At 38.5% G+C, this 21,392-nt stretch overlaps 1 protein-coding gene across 1 annotated transcript; it reads right to left on the bottom strand.

Moving 5' to 3' along the window:
• Positions 1-3,740: 3,740 nt before the first annotated feature.
• On the bottom strand, positions 3,741-18,374 carry LOC139946381 (uncharacterized). The gene is made up of 6 exons (XM_071944024.1): positions 17,794-18,374; positions 11,991-12,225; positions 6,616-6,895; positions 5,027-5,472; positions 4,561-4,794; positions 3,741-4,175 (listed from the first exon to the last, which is right to left on the bottom strand). Exons 1-6 carry the CDS (start codon positions 18,075-18,077, stop codon positions 3,747-3,749), a joined length of 1,908 nt encoding a protein of 635 aa, XP_071800125.1. The 5' UTR covers positions 18,078-18,374; the 3' UTR covers positions 3,741-3,746.
• Between the last annotated feature and the right edge of the window lie 3,018 nt (positions 18,375-21,392).

Genomic DNA, 21,392 nt, shown 5'->3' with positions numbered 1-21,392 from the left:
AACTATTTGACAACATTTTCATGTACATATTAATTATCAAATTTTGTGTGTGATAGAGTTGGGGTAACTCGTCCTAACTCGAGATAAGACTAGTTTTAACTCTTTGTGAAATCCACCCCTGTACATCTACACATCAGTGCTGCATTAACTTATTTTTATTTGCCACTAGGTTTATCTTTAAAAAAGTTATATATTTTAAACTATTTCAGAGCTAAAACTGCTAAAAGTATTCTTCTACCTTGCTTGTGCTTACATTTATTCCAGTCCTTCATTTATTTGGGTACTTGGTAAGTTATTCTGAAAAGAAAATATCTGAAATGTTTAAGTAACACATATTAACATTTCCAAACTAAAAATGGTATTATTCGAAATCCATGGTTGAAGATTGCATGTTTAGTTGAAAGAATCAAAAAGTTTCAAAAATCTTGGGGGGAGGGGGAAAGTGTTGCGCGCACAAAACACAAAATCGTTTAGTAAAACAAAACTGTTAAAGTATGTTTTGGGTTCCAATCAAACAAATGAAATTATCCTATAATTAAGAAATATTATATTTAACCGAGTATTAGCAATCTTTACACACTACGCGAAAAGCTGACATCATCAAACACTTTTGTTCTTCTTATAATTTCTAAAATTTTAGTTTACAATCTGCAGTGCAAGATTCGGAATCCTCGCTTTCTAGTCCGAGATCAATCTCGAGTCCTCCAGCACTGACTGACATGTGCGATGTTTCCGTTTTTACTTTGAGTCTGTAATATATATCTCTAATTGATAATATACGTGTTGGGTTAAAGGCTCTGGACATCTTTGTATTTGTCAATGACCAGTCTTCTCACTTGGTGTATCTCATCGTATGCATAACATAACAAACCTGTGAAAATTTGGACTCAATTTGTCATCGAAGTTGCAAGACAATAATGGAAGAAAAAAACACCCATGTCGCTTAAGTTGTGTGCTTTCAGATGCTTGTATTCGCTACCTCAGCTGAGGTCTCAAGCTTGATTAAAATATTTTAGTGAGAAATTACTTCTTTCTCAAAAACTAGGTTACTTCAGAGGGAGCCGTTTCTCATAGTGTTTTACCAAAAGTGTCCAGAGCCTAAAGCCACTGGACACTATTGGTAATTACTAAAAAATAATTGTCGGCATAAAAACTTACTTGGTAATGGACAATGGAGAGCTGTTGATAGTATAAAACATTGTGAGAAACGGCTCCCTCTGAAGTAACATAGTTTTTTTGAAAAAGGTAAATTCTCACTCAAATATTAAAAGTCTTCAGATCTGACGCCTTTAATTATGCATCTGAAAACACAAAAATGTATGCAACAAAGGTGTTTTTCGTTCATTATTTTCTTGCACTTTTGATGACCAATTGAGTCCACATTTTCAAAGATTTTTTTATTTTATGCATAGGCCTATGTTGGGATATACGAAGTGAGAATACTGGTATTTGACAACTAATACCAAAGGTGTCCAATGCCTTTAACACATTGTTTGTATGGTCAAATCGCACAAAATGACATATTTCTGTGTTTTTCAACTAAAAGGAGAGCGATGCAGATAATTGTTTTTCATGATTAGGCAAAATTATTTTGCTCCTCAGCTATGGTACCTCAAAAATAATATTTATTTGTATATTACTAACAGTATTTCATTATGTCTGAGTGAATATAGCTGGTATGATTACATATAAACAGAACATTTGTATCACATGTATTAAAAATCAGAGAGAGACTTTTACAAAATGTGCTTCTTGTCTCCTTAATTGGCTAAGTGGTATTTACCTGGTCATTTGAAACAAAGCAATATCATAACAATATCTTTCAAAAGACAGCTTTACATCCGATCTGTTTACATGGCACGATATATTGGCAGGCAATGACAAATTTTGGTATCCCTAAATCCTAACCCTATAACCTAAACAAACTAAACTTTAACTCCGATGCGATGCGATGCGGGTATCCATTTTTATCAGAGTATAATATCCAGATCCAGAATAACATGTATTGTTTAAACGTAGCAACAATATAGCTAAGTGTCCTAAAGATTGCTTTACAAACTTTCTGTTTACACAGCATTATATATTGGTAAGCATTAACAAATCTTTGCATCCCTAAATCCTAACCATAACCTAACAAAATATCAGGAACCTTTAAACGTAGCAACAACACAACAAAGTGTCTTTATAAAGACAGCTTTATGTTTACATATCTTGAAATATTGGTAGGCATTGATAAATCTTTGTATCCCTAAATCTTAACCCTAACCTAGCAATTTCAGGTTTAAACGTAGCAACAATATAGCTAAGTGTCCTAAAGATTGCTTTACAAACTTTCTGTTTACACAGCATTATATATTGGTAAGCATTAACAAATCTTTGCATCCCTAAATCCTAACCATAACCTAACAAAAGATCAGGAACCTTTAAACGTAGCAACAACATTACAAAGTGTCTTTCTATAGACAGCTTTATGTTTACATATCTTGAAATATTGGTAGGCATTGATAAATCTTTGTATCCCTAAATCTTAACCCTAACCTAGCAATTTCAGGTTTAAACGTAGCAACAATATAGCTAAGTGTCCTAAAGATTGCTTTACAAACTTTCTGTTTACATAGCATTATATATTGGTAAGCATTAACAAATCTTTGCATCCCTAAATCCTAACCATAACCTAACAAAATATCAGGAACCTTTAAACGTAGCAACAACACAACAAAGTGTCTTTATAAAGACAGCTTTATGTTTACATATCTTGAAATATTGGTAGGCATTGATAAATCTTTGTATCCCTAAATATTAACCCTAACCTAGCAATTTCAGGTTTAAACGTAGCAACAATATAGCTAAGTGTCCTAAAGATTGATTTACAAACTTTCTGTTTACACAGCATTATATATTGGTAAGCATTAACAAATCTTTGCATCCCTAAATCCTAACCATAACCTAACAAAATATCAGGAACCTTTAAACGTAGCAACAACACAACAAAGTGTCTTTATAAAGACAGCTTTATGTTTACATATCTTTCTTGAAATATTGGTAGGCATTGGCAAATCTTTGTATTCCTAAATCTTAACCCTAACCTAGCAATTGCATGTTTAAACGTAGCGACAACATAACAAAGTGTCTTTCTAAAGACTGCTTCACATACAATCTGTTCACGTAGCATAATATATTATTGGTAGGCATTGAAAAATGTTGGTATCCCTAAATATGGAAGAATAACTAAATCCTAACCCTAACCTAACAAAATATCATGTTTAAACGAAGCAATAACATACCAAAGTGTCTTTCTAAAGAATGACTTATTTCTACCTCCGTGCATTGACAAATCTTTGTTTCCCTAAATCCTAACCCTAACCTATCAAATTATCATGTTTAAACGAAGCAACAACATTATAACAAAGTGTCCTTCTAAAAGACTGCTTTATTTCTACCTCCATGCATTGACAAATCTTTGTATTCTAAATCCTAACCCTAACCTAGCGAAGGATCAAGTTTAAAAATAGCAACAAAACAAAATGCCTATCTAAAGACCGCTTTACATAGCATGGTATAATTATTGGTGGGCGCTGGCACTTAAAAATCTTCTAAAGACTGCTTTACAAACAATATGTTTACATATCTTGAAATATTGGTATAGGCATTATCAAATCCTGGTATCACTAAACCCTAACCTAGCAAAAGATTAAATGGATAGTTGCAACTAGCTCCCTGCTTTTAGTTACCACAAGGCATAACTGTTACAATGCCTTTAGTTCGCTGGACCACCCCCATTGATCCTGCGCACATGTAGCTTCTCTTATGGGTTGTTGACGCACAAGTATCTGGAAGTCAGTCTTAGGAAGGTTTTGGAATTTAGCAAGTTCATTGGGGCAGCCATTGAGAAATGTCTCAATGACTTGAATCCTCTCCAAGTTGACTGGTTCCACATTGTACGGGTTCTCAGACAGCACCACCAGGTCGGCCTTCTTGCCCACTGTGATGCTACCCACCTCTTTCTCCTTGTGAAGCTGCCATGCCGCGTTGACGGTGTAGGCCTTGAGAGCCTCGTCGATGGACACGCGGTACTCCGGGCCAAATGGGGTGTTGGGGTGGTCCCTCTGGCAGCGGGTTATGGCTGTTTTCATGTTGGCGAAGGGTGTGGCTTGGCCAGGAAATGTTGGCTGGTCCTTATGGGGAGAGAGCAGAATGAATTCAAAAGATTATCAACTTAGAAGGGTTTAGCGGGTGGAGAGCGCATGGTCTCTCCTTGGTTGAATTTGGTATGGTTGTAGAAAGGTTTGCGGTAACACCAGGTAATGATCCTATCTCTACATGAGTTGGGGTGGTTCTGAAATGAACCGTTGGTTTCAACTCGACGCTTCGATCAGTATGCTCTGATCGTCTTCTTGAGAAAGCCTGGGTATAGTTGGCTGGGTTGGGTTGCAACGTGGAGAGTATGGGTTTGGGAGGTACTATAGTAGGTTGTTGGAGTGGAATAGGTTTAATGTGGGTGTATATAGACACTGGGCAGGGTTGGGTTTGGTCAGGTTGAGTCCTGTGGTAGGTTTATACCTGGTGAATTGTCCAAGTAACGTCACTCTTTGTTGCCTCGGAAAGTGGAGTCCAGCGATTGACTCTACTTTCGCCGAAGATACCATCCTTGAAGGTCAACCCGTAGAAGCGAAGTTGATCCACAAAGAATGACAGGGCAAGTTTGATCTTGCCAGCTCTGGCGATCTGTCCTTGGGTCGCGAGGCCAAGATGCTCCATACGATGGCGCATAGTACACGGATCATTGGCCAAGACCTTCAAGACAAAGAAACGTAACAAATCAAATCCTACTACCTGTTCTGACTCTTTCTACACAAAGTTGAGTCTCATAGTTTGCTAATGGTTTAGACCCACCACTATTCTTTCAGATGATGATTTTTTCTTAGCCAATCTTCTTGAAAATGCGATGTTCCTTGTCAAAAGTTTCTTGTCAAAAGTTTCTTGTATGCATAACTTATAATTACAAAAACAATTCCGAAGACTTTACCTCCTCGTAACATTTCAGGACTTGTTCGATAGCTCGTTCCCCATGGCTGTGAATTGCAATCTGCTTTCCTTCATTGTGGTACCTTCTGATTGTGTCCAACATAGCCTTCGTGTCATAATTTAGCTTGCCGTACCCTGGTGCTGGGGGAAAGCCAAGGGTTTCAGCCAGATGGGTGTGCAGGTAGGGCTCACGTACTGCTGAGGTGCCGGTGTGCGGGGAGCCATCAGCGATGATCTTCACGCCGGCCTCCCAGAGCTTGTCGTTGAAATCGCCAATGCTGGGCACTTCAGCACCGGACTTGGGCAGGCTGTCGGCATCTTCGCTGTAAGAGTCGAACCTTGGACAACATGATCGTGGTGGAAGCGCCAAACTTGATTTGGTCTTCGACCCCGAGGCCTCCGACTCCAAACGACAATCTTCCACTGGGGGTATGAGCTGATATAGTGCTACCAAAGAAAAGAAAGAAAAAAACATTTGCAAAGAAGGCAAAAGCAATTAAAGTTTGGCATAAGTGCTCATTGTTCAATTAATTTACTTCCTTTATTTACACAGGGTGAGCCAAATTAGTGAAAAATGGTTTCCATTTGGGCCCTGCACATATTGTTAAAAACAATACAATCACATTATAAAACTAACGATATAAAAATATAAACTAAGCGAGAATACTTTATGTAAGGATATGTAAAAGGAAATCTTGAAAGCAATGGGCCTATTAAACAAATAAGAAGAGTACAAATAATTACTAGAGTAAAATCAACAATTAACATTGATTTAAATCGCCAGAACCATCAGTGTGAGTAACCGATCCCTTCCTCCATGGTAGCTCTAGGAAGTTTTGTTTAAAAGAAGATTTTTAAATGGTCACCAGACCTGTTTATAATTATGTAAAATATGATTGATTTCACACTTTTAGAAAAAAACAAACAGGTCAGTGTTAAATTTAGGCAGGTCTCAACTTCACACAAATTACCAAGTTTCATCTTTTTTAAGATGATTAAACTGTCAGCAGGCTAATGCGTACTGTGACATCAAACCTGATACCTGGACTCTTCGTGAAATCAGCCTGGGGACGCAAACGAGCCGCAGCTGTGGTTTCGAAAAGGGCCTATAGACGTCTTCGACGCGACAAATTGAACACAAATTAAATTTAGTGTGGTGTTGGAGCCATCGACGACCAAAGGGTCAGATTCGTCAAAATCAACACGTGGAAGTTAGGTTAATGATATAATATTTGAGTTTATATAGCGATTTTTCACTCCCGAATGGGTGTCTCAAAGCGCTTCAAAGTATTACTCCTGGTCACTGGGCCTTAATTCACTCCTTAAACCATCTCAGCTCCCTGGGGAGTATACAGCATCGTGCAACAAATGCGCTACTCGGCTAAATCAATCACAGTAACCATCTCTGCCCTCACAGGTCCCCCATTTACCCCTGGGTGGAGAGAAGCAATAATAGTTAAGTGTCTTGCTCAGGGACACAAGTGTCACGACCGGGATTCGAACCCACACACTGCTGAACAGAATCAGCAGAGCTTGAATTCGGTGCTCTTAACCGCTCGGCCACGACACCCCATAAGAGGTTACTCTTACCGAGTCGGATTGGACACTTTTCCAAGGCAAAGATGATCTTCAACAACAAACAAAGAGCTACACTGGGTGTGTACGCCAGTTCCGTGACGGTCGTGAAGCCCGCTGAAGCATATTCGCGCCACTGTTTCCAGACTGACCCTGCGATCTCGATTGGGCTTGGACGGTTTGCTTTCCCTATGACGCCCACAATAGCAGGCTCCTCGAGAAGCTGTCCGGTGAGGTTGCCCTCTTTGTCTTTGACGTAAGTCCCACCGACAGGCTGAGCTGTGTCATTATTTACCTGTGGAAAAAATCAATGTGTTTTTTGAATGAGATATCGCTTATATCACAAGGCCACTGGCGGACCCACTTCAAGGTGATGAGGGCTACACTTAACTGATTTGGGCCGTCGACCCAAATCAACTGTCACCAGGGCCACGTTGCCACACCCTACTCCTGGGGCTGAAACAGTGTTATCCCCTTCACAGTCAGTAAGGATGTAGGCATGGGTATCATCCACTAGGAGTCACCTACTCCTGGGGCTGAAACAGGGTTACCCCTTCACAGTCAGTAAGGATGTAGGCATGGGTATCATCCACTAGGAGTCACCTACTCCTGGGGCTGAAACAGGGTTACCCCTTCACAGTCAGTAAGGATGTAGGCATGGGTATCATCCACTAGGAGCCACCTACTCCTGGGGCTGAAACAGTGTTATCCCCTTCAGTTAGTAAGGATGTATAGCCATGGGTATTATTATCCATGGTATCATCATCCACTAGGAGCCTGGCTGGTACAGCAAAATGCACGAACTCTCCAACTTTTTACGAAGCTGGTGGCGGTATGCATATATGGATGAATTTTACTGGTAAAATGGAATTGGCGAAATTATATAATTGATTATATTCCTGTTTCATGCGCACTACTTAGAAAATGTTTCAACCCCTGTGTCCAAACCTGGTTGTATTCATACGATGGAGGTGTTCCACTGGACAAGAGATGATAACAAAAGATGATACCAATCTCATGTTTGATTTGCAATCTTCATCGTTAATATTGGTAGCACAGCTAATAGTTTGACTTATCTCACAACGTTGCAGCAACGTTGACTTATTTAAATGAACATTATATAATTGGTTTTTGATAACAAAACAGTTGCTGCCAGTGTATAAGCACTTTATGTTATGTTGTCCACCATATACATAAACTGACAAAATGTAGACATTGGAGATCGATCGGCCATCTGGGTCACGAGAAAAAACGATTACACATTTTACATGACATCGATTAAAAACATTTAAAAAATAAATAATAAAACGCTCACCATGAGCGATAAACTCCAAACGGGAAGTAAGTTTTATTTATTTCTCATCAATAATATGACACATCAGACAGAAATTATTTTAATTGTTTTCTACTATCATCATAAAAAAACGTAAATCTGTGATAGTAGACGAGTTTTGTTTTACCAATTCTGTTAATGCCCCTTTTGTTCAACATCTCGCAATAGTTTTTATCCCAGTGCAATAAGGGTACTTAATGACATTAATACTTTTTAATTTGTTTTCGGGGTTTGCAGTTTTTTTTTACTGTAATTGTCACTCTGCATAATGTGCGCATACTGTTTATTTGTTAGTTATTGTATGTCTATGTGGTTTAAAGGTAGTGGACACTATTGGTAATTGTCAAAATAATTATTAACATAAAACCTTACTTGGAAGCAATTAATGGGGAGAGGTTAATGGTATAAAACATTGTGAGAAACAGCTCCCACTGAAGTGCCATTGTTTTCGAGACAGAAGTAATTTTCCACGAATTTGATAACCAATTGAGCTCAAATTTTCACAAGTTTGTTATTTTATGCATACGTTGAGATACACCAACCGTGCAGGCTAGTCTTTGACAATTGCCAATAGTGTCCACTGCCTTTAAGGGTTTTCTGTAATTTTTACTATTAGACTCGCAAGCCGAAGTGAATTTCACTGTATATGTATTTTTTTATATGTGTGACAATACAACAATTGAATTATTGAATTATGAAAAGAGAGGTGAGTAGAAACTTGGATGGTGAGTTGGTGACGTCATTGGTCGACGGCGCCAGGGTCTGGGTTACACAATGTCCACAGATTTACAGTTTGAAGATAATGATAGCAGAAAGCTTCCCTTGCTGAAGTGCTGTAGTTTTGAAACTATTTGTCTCAGTTCTAGCATTGAGGAACCTTCCTCCATGGTTCTAGCATGTAAAAACGTATTAACCAGACCTTATCATCCAATAACTGGTTAATACGTTTTTACATGCAAATAATTTTCGTCTCACTGACAGACTGAGACAAAAAATATTGTTGTGACATTGTTTTACTCATTTCTCACCAAAGGTGTAGGCCTACTTTTTTTAAAGGCACTGTGCTTACTCTGGACACTTGGTGAAAGACCAGTATTCTCACTTGGTGTATCTCAACATGTGCATTTGCGAGAGAATAATGGAAGAAAAAACACCTTTGTCGCACAAGTTGTGTGCTTTCAGATGCTTGACATCGAGAGTCCTCAGCTGAGGTATCGATTTCAATTCAAATATTATTTGAGTGAGAAATTACCCCTTTCTCAAAAACTACGTCTCTTCAGAGGGAGCCGTTTCTCACAATGTTTTATACTATCAACCTCTCCCCATTACTCGTTACCAATTAGTAAGTTTTTATGCTAACAATTATTTTGAGTAATTACCAATAGTGTCCTGTGCCTTTTTAAAACAAATTCATGGTATGCCTAGACCTATGCGCGCGTGCCACACTTTTCCGTGTGGATGACAATTTGATAACATCACATTTATTCATTTAAAGGGTATTGTTTACTTTTTCCTAACAAAAAACACAATGTCCACAGATTTACATTAAACTTACACAGTTGGAAGATTATGATAGTAGTGCGCTTCCCTTGAAATTTACTTACTGAGGTGCTGTAGTTTTTGAGAAATGAGTAAAATTAATAATTTTCGTCTCAGTTTTAGCATGTAAAAATGTATTAACCAGTTATGCTATGGTTTTGGTATAATATCATAACTGGTTATGATATAATATCATAACTGGTTAAGGGGATTTTACATGCTAAAATAATTTTGGTCTCATGAGACCAAAACTATTTTGTGACTTGTTTTACTCATTTCTCAAAAACTACACAACCTTAGTTAGTAATATTTGAAGGGAAGCTTTCCACTATCATTGTCTTCAAACCCTGTAAGTTTAATGTAAATCTGTGGACATTTTGAAAAAGTACCCGAATCCTTTAAAGCCAGTGGACACTATTGGTAATTGTCAAAGACCAGTCTTCTCACTTGGTGTATCTCAACATATGCATAAAATAACAAACCTGTGAAAATTTGAGCTCGATTGGTCGTCGGAGTTGCGAGATAACTTTGACAGAATAAACACCCTTATCACACGAAGTTGTGTGCTTTCAGATGCTTGATTTCGAGACCTCAAATTCTAAACTTGAGGTATCGAAATCAAATTGTTGAAAAATTACTTCTTTCTCGAAAACTACTCCACTTCAGAGGGAGCCGTTTCTCACAATGTTTTATATTACCAACCTCTCCCCATTACTTGTTACCAAGTAAGGTTTTATGCTAATAATTATCTTGAGTAATTACCAATAGTGTCCATGCACTGCCTTTAACAGAAATGTGCATTAACCAGAAATTAACCATGAACTATTGGTATTGCTTGCATGACCTGCTTTCAATGGTTTATTGTCAGTGTTAATAGGGGCCGTAACACTATATTAAAACTTCTAAGAATTTAGACATACATGTATTGTGTACATTTTTACCAGGAAGTCATGAAATAGTTTCACATCAGGCCATCACTCTAAATGGGAGGGATTAAAAAGTTGATCCAAAAGATTGTAGTTAGGGACCAATACATTTTATGATTTAAAAATGAATCCAAAGCACTTAAAAGTCCCTAATTAAAATACTATGGATTAAATTTGAAATCCCTCCCATTAAGAGAGTTTAAAAGACAAAATCTGTCTGAAAGGAGCCCAATTGCTCATCCAACCAGCGCTACTTAAGCTTCACCACCGCCAGCAGTCCAGCATTCTCCTGAAGACGAGCAGAGTATACAGTTCGAAACGTCGAGACCCTGTCGGCTCTTTTCAGAGCCAACACTCACCTTAAGAGATTTACAAATGGTTGTACCCTCACGTTTACTATTTATTTATAGTTTCTTCTTATCTCTCCACACCATGCAAAGCTTCAAACAATACTCGAGTCCATAAACACTATATACGGATCTCTGGAAGTGCCATCCAACTGTATGAGTTCCTTAAGCAGCGAATGATGACTTCAATTCAATACACATATATATTTTTCATGCTGACAATGACAATTAAACATCAGTTGAAAACAAGTAAGCAATGAGTATGATTATAAAAAGATGGATGCCATGTATATTCAACAGAATAACATGTACAGAAATTTCAAAGATAATATCAAGCCAGTGTTGGACACGACGAGGGAAAATAGTAACAATGACACGGACCAGACTAATCAATATAAATAATTATAAAAACAAAAGTTTTGTACAATTAGTGTACAGCCTACTAGATCTACAGTGATGAGTTAAGTTTGTTAGAGAATGACTTGAGTGAACGAGACTTTTTAAATTCGAGTTGAGGTTATTCATTAGTCTTGGTTCCAAGACCATTGGTGTTACGCGGTCACACACAACCAACGTTCCGATTATGCACGGCAAAAACTGTAAACGCTTGTAACGAACGAACGCTAGCGGGCGCTCTGTTTCTCTGATAGATCTCACCATGAGCAAGTTCGAGTGCGCACAAATAGTCCACCAGTGGTCGACCAGCCTGGGTTCGAGTCAAAATGGTCAACCTTTAGTTAACCATTGTGTGCACCCGAACTTGCTCCATGTGGGATCTAAATCAGAGAAACAGAGCGCCCGCTAGCGTTCGTTCATAACAAGCGTGTACAGTTTTTGCCGTGCATAATCGGAACGTTGGTTGTGTGTGACCGCGCAATACCAATGGTCTTGGAACCAAGACTAGTTATTCATGTATATGGTACCACTTATCTCGAGATGACTACATCTTTAAAAGGAATTTTTCGATTAAAAAAGACTGAAGCCCGATCCATACTTCCTACGAATGTGAATTTTGACGTCACAAACAATAATTCGCATCCAAACTCCTGCGAAACATTCGCAGCGAAAACAGGGCTGCGGCGTCAAAACAGGCCTAGAATTACACGCAGACCACATAAAAGAGGCCATGACCTCCGTCTTGGCATTGGATCCCCTTCAAAAGTTCCCCATTGACTTGAAGATTTTCTAATTGAAGTGCCCTTTTCGCATTCGCAGGAAGTATGTACCGAGCTTAAATACACTCACGTTTGCCACTTTCAGAGCTTCACTATTAACCCAAGCAACATGACCGCTCTGTCCGACCACTGCCATCGGAATGTTGGAGGGGAACTTATCGTCCAGGTAGGCGGCGCTAAGCGTCGGAAGGTCGGGCACGAGCTCTGGATCCCAACCGAAAAACAAACCCCATTTGGAGCTGTCTTGGACACCAGCAATATCCTTCATTTTTTTCTCCATCACATCACGAATCTCCTGGTAGGTCCTTCAATCAAAGGTACATATGTAGATCGTTCATTTCAAGTGATTTTAAGTATAAGTTTGTATGAAAGGCAGTGGACACTATTGGTAACTACTCAAAATAATTATGAGCACAAAACCTTTCTTGGTAATGAGTAATGGGAAGAGGTTGATAGTATAAAACATTGTGAGAAACGGCTCCCTCTGAAGTAATGTAGTTTTCGAGAAAGTAGTAATTTTCCACGAATTTGATTCGAGACCTCAGATTTAGAATTTGAGGTCTCGAAATAAAACATCTGAAAGCACACAACTTCGTGTGACAAGGTTGTTTTTTCTTTCATTCTCGCAACTTCGACGACCGATTACGCTAACATTTTCACAGGTTTGTTATTTTATGCATATGTTTAGATACACCAAGTGAGAAGACTGGTCTTTGACAATTACCAATAGTGTCCAGTGTCTTTAAAAGGCACCTGTGGACACTATTGGTAATTACTCAAAATAATCATTCTTTGCATTAAAACTTGCCCGGAAAAGAGCAATGGAGAGCTGCTGATTGTGAGCAACGGCTCCCTCTGAAGTAGCGTATTTTTTTTGAGAAAGAGGTATTATTTCTCACTCAAATAAAAAACGATTTCAGCTGAAGCCTTTTATGCACACAGATGATGAGAGGATGTTTTTCCCTTTCTTTATTCTCTTGCAACTTTCGATGACCAATTTGAGTCAACATTTTTACATGGTTGTTGTTTTATGCATTTGTTGGGATCCACTGAGTGAGAAATACTGGTCTTTGACAATTACCAAACGTGTCCAGTGCCTTTAAAGGAACATTGCAGAATTGGTTTTGCTAACAAAACAGTTGCTGGCAGTGTAAGCACTTTATGAAATCCACCGTATACATAAACTGACAAACCTGTAGAATTTCGAGATCGATCGGCCATCTGGGTCACGAGAAAATAGTGAAATCCGATTACACATTTTGCATGACATTGATGCAAACAAAAAAATGAATAAAACGCTCACTGAGCGATAAACTCCAAATGCAAAGTTCAATTATTTATTTCTCATCAAATAATGACATTTCAGGCAGAAATATTTCAAGGATTGTTTTCTACATCATCATCATTAGGCCTAGCTGCCTGACCTTGGACAAGGGAATGTGAAACTTCAGGAAGTTCATGAAGCTGGTCCTTCCGCCTGAAGCCCCTCGACTGCTCCGGGAATTAAATAGAATGTATGCCTAGTGTAATGTTGGGCAATCATTCTTGAAGGGAAGGTACACTATTGTATGGTGGCCCTGAAGGGACACAGCCAGTCGTGAATATTTTACTCAACATATTATGCTTAAAATAACAAACCTGTGAAAATTTGAGCTCAATTATTGGTCGATCGCAGTTGAGAGAGAAAAAAAACACCCTTGTCGCACAAGTTGTGTTCTTTCAGATGCCTTGAATTCGAGACCTCATGTGAGGTCGCGAATCAAATTCGTGAAATATTATTTTGGTGAGCAATTCTTTCTTTCTCAAAAACTACGTTACTTCAGATGGAGCAGTTTCTCACAGTGTTTATACTACCAACATCTCCCCGTTGCTCGTTACCAAGTAAGTTTGTATGCTAACAATTATTTTGAGTAATTACCAACAGTGTCCAATGCCTTTAAGTTTTCTATCAGGCACCCATGGAATCCCAAATATACTGAATGATTTTTTTTAAGTATAGGCCTAGCTGCCTGGCCTTGGACAAGGGAATGTGAAACTTCAGGAAGTTCATGAAGCTGGTCCTTCCGCCTGAAGCCCCTCGACGGCTCCGGGAATTAAATAGAATGTATGCCTAGTGTAATGTTGGGCAATCATTCTTAAAGGGAAGGTACACTATTGGTAGTTGTCAAAGACCAGTCTTCTCACTTGGTGAATCTCAACATAAGCATAAAATAACCAACCTATAAAATTTGAGCTCAATTCATTGGTCGATTGAAGTTGAAAGAGAAAAAAACACCCTTGTCGCACAAGTTGTGTTCTTTCAGACGCCTTGAATTCGAGACCTCATGTGAGGTCGCGAATCAAATTCGTGAAATTATTATTTTAGTGAGCAATTACTTCTTTCTCAAAAACTACGTTACTTTAGATGGAGCAGTTTCTCACAGTGTTTATACTACCAACATCTCCCCGTTGCTCGTTACCAAGTAAGTTTGTATGCTAACAATTATTTTGAGTAATTACCAATAGTGTCCAATGCCTTTCAAATTAATGACAATAAAATCTTATTCGGTTAGACAATGGTAGCGGCTTTCGACATAAAGCATTTTTAGAAACATCTCATTGCGATATAAATGTGGTTATGGAAAACAGAGATAAGTTTCTTTTCCAAAAAAACTTGTATCTAGAACGTTACTGCTATACAGTTTCTTAGATTGATTCCGGATTATTCTTCCTGCGTGAACATGAACCGCTCCAGATTTTCGGCGATTTCTCAAAAATGCTACCACCTTTTGAAATGGAATTTTCATAGCTAGGTTAGCTTTATATAATAGATGTTAGGTTAGCTTTGTTATACAATATCTACATTTGGCTGTTAACAGTCGAAACGTTCAAAAACCAAAGGTATTACCGTACTGCGTTCCATTTTATTCATTCGCAATAACTAATGGGATACCGCAACGAAACAGAGACATAATTGGGACAAATTTGCCTCATAAAATAAGGAGCAAAAATTTGCACGAATCATAGGCCCTAGGCCTACTGTTACAGTTTATAAATAATAGCTTAGGGCCTATACTGTTTAAAATAATCATTCTTTGCATAAACACTTGCCCGGTAAAGAGCAATGGAGAGCTGCTGATTGTGAGCAACGGCTCCCTCTGAAGTAGCGTATTTTTTTTGAGAAAGAGGTATTATTTCTCACTCAAATAAAAAACGATTTTAGCTGAAGCCTTTTATGCACACAGATGATGAGAGGATGTTTTTCCCTTTCTTTATTCTCTTGCAACTTTCGATGACCAATTTGAGTCAACATTTTTACATGGTTGTTGTTTTATGCATTTGTTGGGATCCACTGAGTGAGAAATACTGGTCTTTGACAATTACCAAACGTGTCCAGTGCCTTTAAAGGAACATTATAGAATTGGTTTTGCTAACAAAACAGTTAATATTTAATAATATTTACTAATAATAATATTTATTCGGGCAATCACATTTACAATCACATGTACATACATTAAACATATTTAAGAAAACAAAGTAAAACCACAGTGGGGTGCCCAGGAGAGCATAAAAGTAATTTAAAAAAATAACTATCGCCAAAAGGCGTATGTCTCCTAAATCCCCAAAAATACATTAAGGCAAGAGAGGGCATATAAAAAAGCACAGAAGATAATAACAATCACTGAATGACAATAAAAGGCAAACAAGCAGAGATATACACAATAAATAATACACACAATCCAAAAAGGATATTCGTTAAAAAGCAGGACAATACATCAAAATGGTTTAGAGCAATACATAAAAACTCCGGTAGTCAAATCCGCCCCACGCGCCGAGACAGCGCTCCCGGGAGACCACCGCTCCCGCGCGAACCAATGCCCCCCCCCCGACCCCTCATTAATGAGGAGTCGAAATCGGGGAGCCACCAGCCCGCGCGAGAGCAGCGATCCCGCGAGAGCACCATCCCAGCGCGCAGGGCCGACCTAACGACCCGTCCACAAGTCTATTAACAGGTCTGTTGGCAAGTTACCCCAGCTATGAGTAAAACGGCAGGGGATGGAAAATTTAAACAGTTATCAAACAATATTAAAAAGGACAGAACATGATACAAATTATTGAACAACTAAAAAAGGCAAACAGGCAATACAGTTGCTGGCAGTGTGAGCACTTTATGTAATCCACCATATACATAAACTGACAAACCTGTAGAAGTTTGAGATCGATCGGCCATCTGGGTCACGAGAAAATAGTGAAAACCGATTACACATTTTGCATGACATTGATGCAAACAAAAAATGAATAAAACGCTCACTGAGCGATAAACTCCAAACGCAAAGTTCAATTATTTATTTCTCATCAAATAATGACATTTCAGGCAGAAATATTTCAAGGATTGTTTTCTACATCATCATCATTAGGCCTAGCTGCCTGGCCTTGGACAAGGGAATGTGAAACTTCAGGAAGTTCATGAAGCTGGTCCTTCCGCCTGAAGCCCCTCGACGGCTCCGGGAATTAAATAGAATGTATGCCTAGTGTAATGTTGGGCAATCATTCTTAAAAGCCTAGACACTATATTGGTAATTGTCAAAGACCAGTCTTCTCACTTGGTGTATCTCATCATATACATAAAATAACAAACCTGTGAAAATTCGAGCTCAATCGGTCATCGAAGTTGCGAGATAATAATGAAAGAAAAAAACACCCTTGTCACACAAAGTTGTGTGCGTTTAGATGGTTGATTTCGAGACCTAAAGTTATAAATCTGAGGTATCGAAATCAAATTCGTGGAAAATTACTTCTTTCTCGAAAACTATGGCACTTCAGAGAGAGCCGTTTCTCACAATGTTTTATACCATCAACCTCCCCCCATTACACGTCACCATGCAAGAAAGGTTTTATGCTAATAATTATTTTGAGTAATTACCAATAGTATAGGCCTGTACACCTTTTGTCAAAGACCAGTCTTCTCACTTGGTGAATCTCAACATATAATATGCATAAAATAACAAACCTGTAAAATGTGAGCTCAATTTATTTGTCGATCGAAGTTGAGAGAGAAAAAAACACCCTTGTCGCACAAGTTGTGTTCTTTCAGATGCCTTGCATTCGAGACCTCATGTGAGGTCGCAAATTCGTGAAATATTATTTTAGTGAGCAATTACTTCTTTCTCAAAAACTACGTTACTTTAGATGGAGCAGTTTCTCACAGTGTTTATACTACCAACATCTCCCCGTTGCTCGTTACCAAGTAAGTTTTTATGCTAACAATTATTTTGAGTAATTACCAATAGTGTCCAATGCCTTTCAAATTAATGACAATAATCTTATTCGGTCAGACAATGGTAGCAGCTTTCGACATAAAGTATTTTTAGAAACATCTCATTGCGATATAAATGTGGTTATGGAAAACAGAGATAAGTTTCTATTCCAAAAAACTTGTATCTAGAACGTTACTGCTATATAGTTTCTTAGATTGATTCCGGATTATTCTTCCTGCGTGAACATAAACCGCTCCAGATTTTCGGCGATTTCTCAAAAATGCTACCACCTTTTGAAATGGAATTTTCATAGCTAGGTTAGCTTTATATAATAGATGTTAGGTTAGCTTTGTTATACAATATCTACATTTGGCTGTTAACAGTCGAAACGTTCAAAAACCAAAGGTATTACCGTACTGCGTTCCATTTTATTCATTCGCAATAACTAATGGGATACCGCAACGAAACAGAGACATAATTGGGACAAATTTGCCTCATAAAATAAGGAGCAAAAATTTGCACCAATCATAGGCCCTATGCCTACTGTTACAGTTTATAAATATTAGCTTAGGGCCTATACTGTTTTACTTTTTATATGTGTCAGCCAGTTTTCAAACTATTTTCCATTGTACATACCTGTAAGTGGCACCGCTTATGTTGGTGAACTGGCTGTTTGTCAGGGCGGTAAGGATGGCGTGTTGGTGCGGCTCAATAAACCCGGGCATCAGGGTCTGCTTGTTAAGGTAGATCATCTTTGTCTTACCTCCCTTCAAGGAAAATACGTCTTCCATCGTCCCCACGGCTACGATCTTCTTCTCCCCGATGGCAATGGCTTCAGCTGTGGCCTGGTTGTCTTCATCCATCGTCAAGATGCTCCCTCCGAACAGAATATAATCTATCTTTTCTTTTTCGGGAGGCATTTTTTAACCGACTCGAAGTTGACACCGTTCGTATAATCGCGTACGTATAAACGTTTCGAACAGTCCTAAATCGAAGGCTAGAACAGGAATAAGACGCACCTAGCCTTTACGTTGAATAAAACTTTGAACGTTTTATATACGTAAATTTATTGGTATAAAACTGTCACGGGCTTTTGGAGTTGTAATATCAAAAAGTATTTTTTACTTCGCAGACTCCCAGATAATTTTTGCAGGATGAGGAGGCTACTTTTTATATGGTGTGTTAACTCAACCGTGAGCGGGCGAGCGAGTGAATGAGGAAACAGCTCAACCCAAAATGCCACTGTCGGCTTTGCGCTTGCTACCTCGCTTTTAAATACCTAATCAAACAGTGCTTAAAGGGAGGGTAACCTTTTGTATATTTACTCCAAAAAAATATGACTTTAAAAAGAATACGATGCACTGTAGCTGTTGATAATGTACAACATTTTTGAGAATTGCATTCAACAAAGGAATGTGGTTCTAAAGAGAGGGATTCAACCATAAGTATTTCTAATAGATGTTACATTTGCATCGGGGATAAAGAATATTTTTTATTTATTTTTTACCCATACACCGATGTGTGTTAGCACTGTATACTCAGTACTTCCCGAGGCCTGTGTAAAAATATCACAGGCATATCACTAGGGTGGGATTCGAATCCACGACCTGTGCAATTCTAGAGCAGTGTCTTACCAGACTACCGATATTGCCCGCAAATCCTATGTTTTGGCAGCGGGTAGGCCTACCGCAACGATGTAATAGATGTTAAATTTGCATCGGGAATAAAGAATATTATCTCAATCTGTTTCTGTGCTATCGTCTCTCAGATTGTTTCCCCAATTATTACGGATTATTCTTTCCGCTGTGAACAAAGCCTCTGAAGCTTTCCGGCGATATCTCAAAAATGCTACCGCCTAATTTGATGAACGGTTCCAACAAAAAGAAATGAATTTTTGGGGGTTGAACAAAGATTTTACTACATAGAGTGGGGTTCGAACCAACGACCTCCGGATTAACGTGCCGGCGAGCCCTATATTATTGGCAGTGTCCCTATTTTGTCAATATCTTTGTTTAGGGGTGCCAGACAGAAACAACCGTATGCTCAGTTGGTAGAGCGCCGGCACGTTAATCCGGAGGTCGTTGGTTCGAATCCCACTCTAGTCAATTCTTTGTTCAACCCCAAAAATCATTTCAAAATTTACCCAGTCAGTTTCCCTTGTGGTACATTAAAAAGAAATTGAAATTAAGACAACTTTACCTTTAAAGTTAGAAAGTTTCCGGTTCCTATTTTTAAACATTCAATGGCTTTTGAAGTATGAGTTTCATATCACAGGCTGGCTTCGGTAGTTTCCAAGTTAGTTAAAGGCACCTGGAAATATATATATATATTTTTTCAAACATTAGAGTATATGTTCCTGAAAAATAAAATAATTTTTTGAGTAATTGTTTTTGACGATTTATATGTTTAACAAATTAAATAAAGTTGTGTGGGGGGTGACTCCGCCTACCCCTTTTGTAACGTCAATCGAGGAAGACTTTGCCTCGATCGAACATCGAACACACGTACGTGCAAGTACATTCAAGTCCTGGACGTGAGTTTGGTGTTTTTCATTAGCAGAGTGTGGGTTATAGTCCAGATCGTCACACTTGTACCGTTATTGCCGTGTCCTTTGGTCGTAACCAGAACCCAGTGCGTTTATCGAAAAGAGAAGGGGGTTTGCCGCTGTGTTCCTGGTCTGATCGTCAGCATATTGCACCACAGTACCTTGTAAAAAGCTTTACAGAGTGCTATAAAAGGTTGGATCTCACACTTCGAAACGTAGCTCCACATATACCGAGCTCTTTGAAATAAGCCCATGGATGTTATAAGAAACCAGCATTTGTATTTTTATTTATTAAAAGTTTTCAAAATGTTGCTGAAGATAGTCTTGTTTTTTTTTGTCAATATTACTTTTGCAGAGACATGCCGGTCTTAAAAAGAATGCGGCTGGTCATCAAAGAGCGAGGAGGGTTTTTTGGTCTCTATCGCGGAATCGGACCCGGGACTATTCGTAGTTTTATTGCAAATGGGACTGCTATGATCGTTATGGCCAACGCCCAGAAGAAGGTGTCGGAATGGGGCTTACGAGATTGAGATGATAACGTGCGGACGGCAACAAGGCTGACACTGGCGCGCTCACATACCCGTAGTGATCCCATCAAGAGGGAAGTACCATTGTCGGGCAGGGGAATGACCAGTTTCCCATCAGGAGGGAAGTACCATTATCGAGCAGGGGAGTGACCAGTTTCCCATCAAGAGGCAAGTATCATTATTGGGCAGGGGAGTAGCCAGTTTCCCATCAAGGAGGGAAGTATCATTATCGGGCAGGGGAGTGACCAGTTTCCCATCAGGAGGGATGTACCATTATCGGGCAAGGAAGTGACCAGTTTCCCATCAGGAGGGAAGTACCATTATTGGGCAGGGGAGTAGCCAGTTCATGTAGAGGGTGAAGCAAAAATAGAGATCTTATCCACCACGTGGGAAGGTCTGCCATTGAGAACATATTCCAGCAGGGTTTGTAAATATCGCAGAGATTCTATCTAGTAAGATGCTATAAGAACAGGGTAAAGAAAAATCATGTACTTGTGTAGAGACGTCGGACATTGCTCTTTTGCAATCATGTGAGGCTTGCAATTTTTATTGACATTAAATTTTTATTGTAGAAACAAAATAATGCACAGACTAATGAACTACATGTAAAATAATTTTGTATTTATTCGACAACATTTTCATGTACAGATTAATTATTAAATTTGTGTGTGATGGAGTTGGGTAGTTCGTCCTAACTTGAGATAAGACTAGTCTTAATCTTAAATAATGTTTATTTGCCATTAAGTTTATATTTAAAAAGTTATATATTTTAAACTATTTCAGAGCCAAAACTGCAAAAAGTATTATTGTGCTTACATTTATTCCATTCCTGCATTTTTTGGGGTACTTGGTAAGTTATTCTGAAAAGAAAATATCTGAAATGTTTTTAAAAGTAACACACATTTTAATTTGCAAACTAAAAATGGTGTTGTTCAAAATCCATGGTTGCTGATTGCATGTTTAGTTGAAAGAATCAAAAGTTTTAAAAATCTTGGGGGAAGTGGGAAGGGTTGCCCCCCAAAACACAAACTAATTAATTAATCGTAAGGTTAAAGGAACATGTTGCCTTGAATCGGTCGAGTTGGTCTTTGAAAAGCGTTTGTAACCGTTTGTTATAAAATGCATATGGTGAGAAAGATATTTTAAAATCGAAATTGCTTAGT

This window comes from Asterias amurensis, chromosome 13, assembly GCF_032118995.1.
Source record: "Asterias amurensis chromosome 13, ASM3211899v1".
NCBI lineage: Eukaryota > Metazoa > Echinodermata > Asteroidea > Forcipulatida > Asteriidae > Asterias > Asterias amurensis.
Note: the sequence above shows the minus strand (reverse complement) of the source record. Positions and strands in the feature narration are given on the sequence as shown.